This window comes from Penaeus monodon, chromosome 19 (genome assembly GCF_015228065.2).
Source record: "Penaeus monodon isolate SGIC_2016 chromosome 19, NSTDA_Pmon_1, whole genome shotgun sequence".
Taxonomy (NCBI): Eukaryota; Metazoa; Arthropoda; class Malacostraca; order Decapoda; family Penaeidae; genus Penaeus; species Penaeus monodon.
In genome coordinates, this window is record NC_051404.1 from 1789189 (window position 1) to 1790466 (window position 1278).

Sequence of the window (1278 nt, forward strand, 5' to 3'; positions counted from 1 at the left end):
TAATTTGTTACCAGTATAATCATTACAAACTAAGTGTTTCAGCATCTGACAGCCTTACATATCATTTTTGTTTGTTTCCTTCTTTAACACTTCTCTCTACCAAATTTACATCTTTTTTTCCGATTTAACTTGTAAAATTTGATTTGTCGTCAGATAGCGAGAACAAATTATGAAGTTATCTATGGGGCACATCAAAATACTATAATCAATTATCTTGGGAGCCTTCTGTGTGAACATTATTAGCCTCCCGGCAAACGTCTCAGAATGGGTTTCATTTATCATCTGCAATCACGTCAAATTAGCTTCAGAAGTCACTTAGCAAGAACTTTTTAAAAAAAGCTACCACATCAACTTTACTGGTCACTTGACGAGTATAAATCCAATAGTCTGACCAGCTAGCGAGTACATCAAATAACTCTATAAATCACCTACAGTAGCATACACATATCATCTCTACTAATCACCTAACCTGGGCATCAAATATAAAAATCAATCACTTATCGAAAACATCAGAAAACATCAGTCCATAAAAGCCTAACAAGCACACCAACTCAACTCCCTCTATACCCCACCAGGTGTCAAGGCCGCTGCTCACCTAGTATGCACATATCTTTGCCAGTCACCTAGCCAGCACACCAAATAAAAAAAAGAAAATCAGTCACCTAACAACCACATTGGAACAATCTCACCAACTGCCCAATCAGCACATCAAATCAACTTCACTTATCACCTAGCCAGCACATCAAATCAAGGTCATCAATCGCCTACTGAACACATCATAACAATGCCACTAACAGCCTAACAAGCCCACCAGGTGTCACGGGCGCTGTTCCCCTAGTATACGCATCACATCATCTTTACGAATCACCTAATCAGCACATCAAATCAAGGTGATGAATCATTTAGCAACCACATTATCACAATTACACCAAACGGGCACATCAACTCACCTTCTCCTCCCTTCCAGGTGTCACGGGCGCTTCTGTTCCTATGGGCCGTGACGGAGGCAACGTTGGCTGCCCCTGCTCAAGACCTGCCCCTGGAGCATAGAGGAGCGGTCGACCTGCCCCTGGAGCACAGAGGAACGGCAAACAAACCTCTTCCTGACCTTACCTCTAACCTCCCTGCAGTCTCCTCTGACCTCTTCATTTGGACCGATGTTGACGGAACGTATAGGTGGGTGGCCAGGTGGTCAGATACAGAACAGGGCGTTAGGAAAGCCTTGGCAGGTGGGTAGTGTTGGGCGTAGTAGGTTGTTTGTAATCGATTACAGCGTGA

General features: G+C 43.3%; 1 protein-coding gene across 2 annotated transcripts in view; it reads left to right on the plus strand.

The window, feature by feature from the left end:
* Positions 1-1278, plus strand: part of LOC119584950 — a 19976-nt gene that overhangs the window by 15495 nt on the left and 3203 nt on the right. For both annotated transcript variants that reach the window (XM_037933548.1, XM_037933549.1), the window contains exon 2: positions 968-1176. In XM_037933548.1, coding sequence (XP_037789476.1) covers positions 968-1176 — 209 coding nt within the window. The remainder of the gene's footprint in view (positions 1-967; positions 1177-1278) is intronic.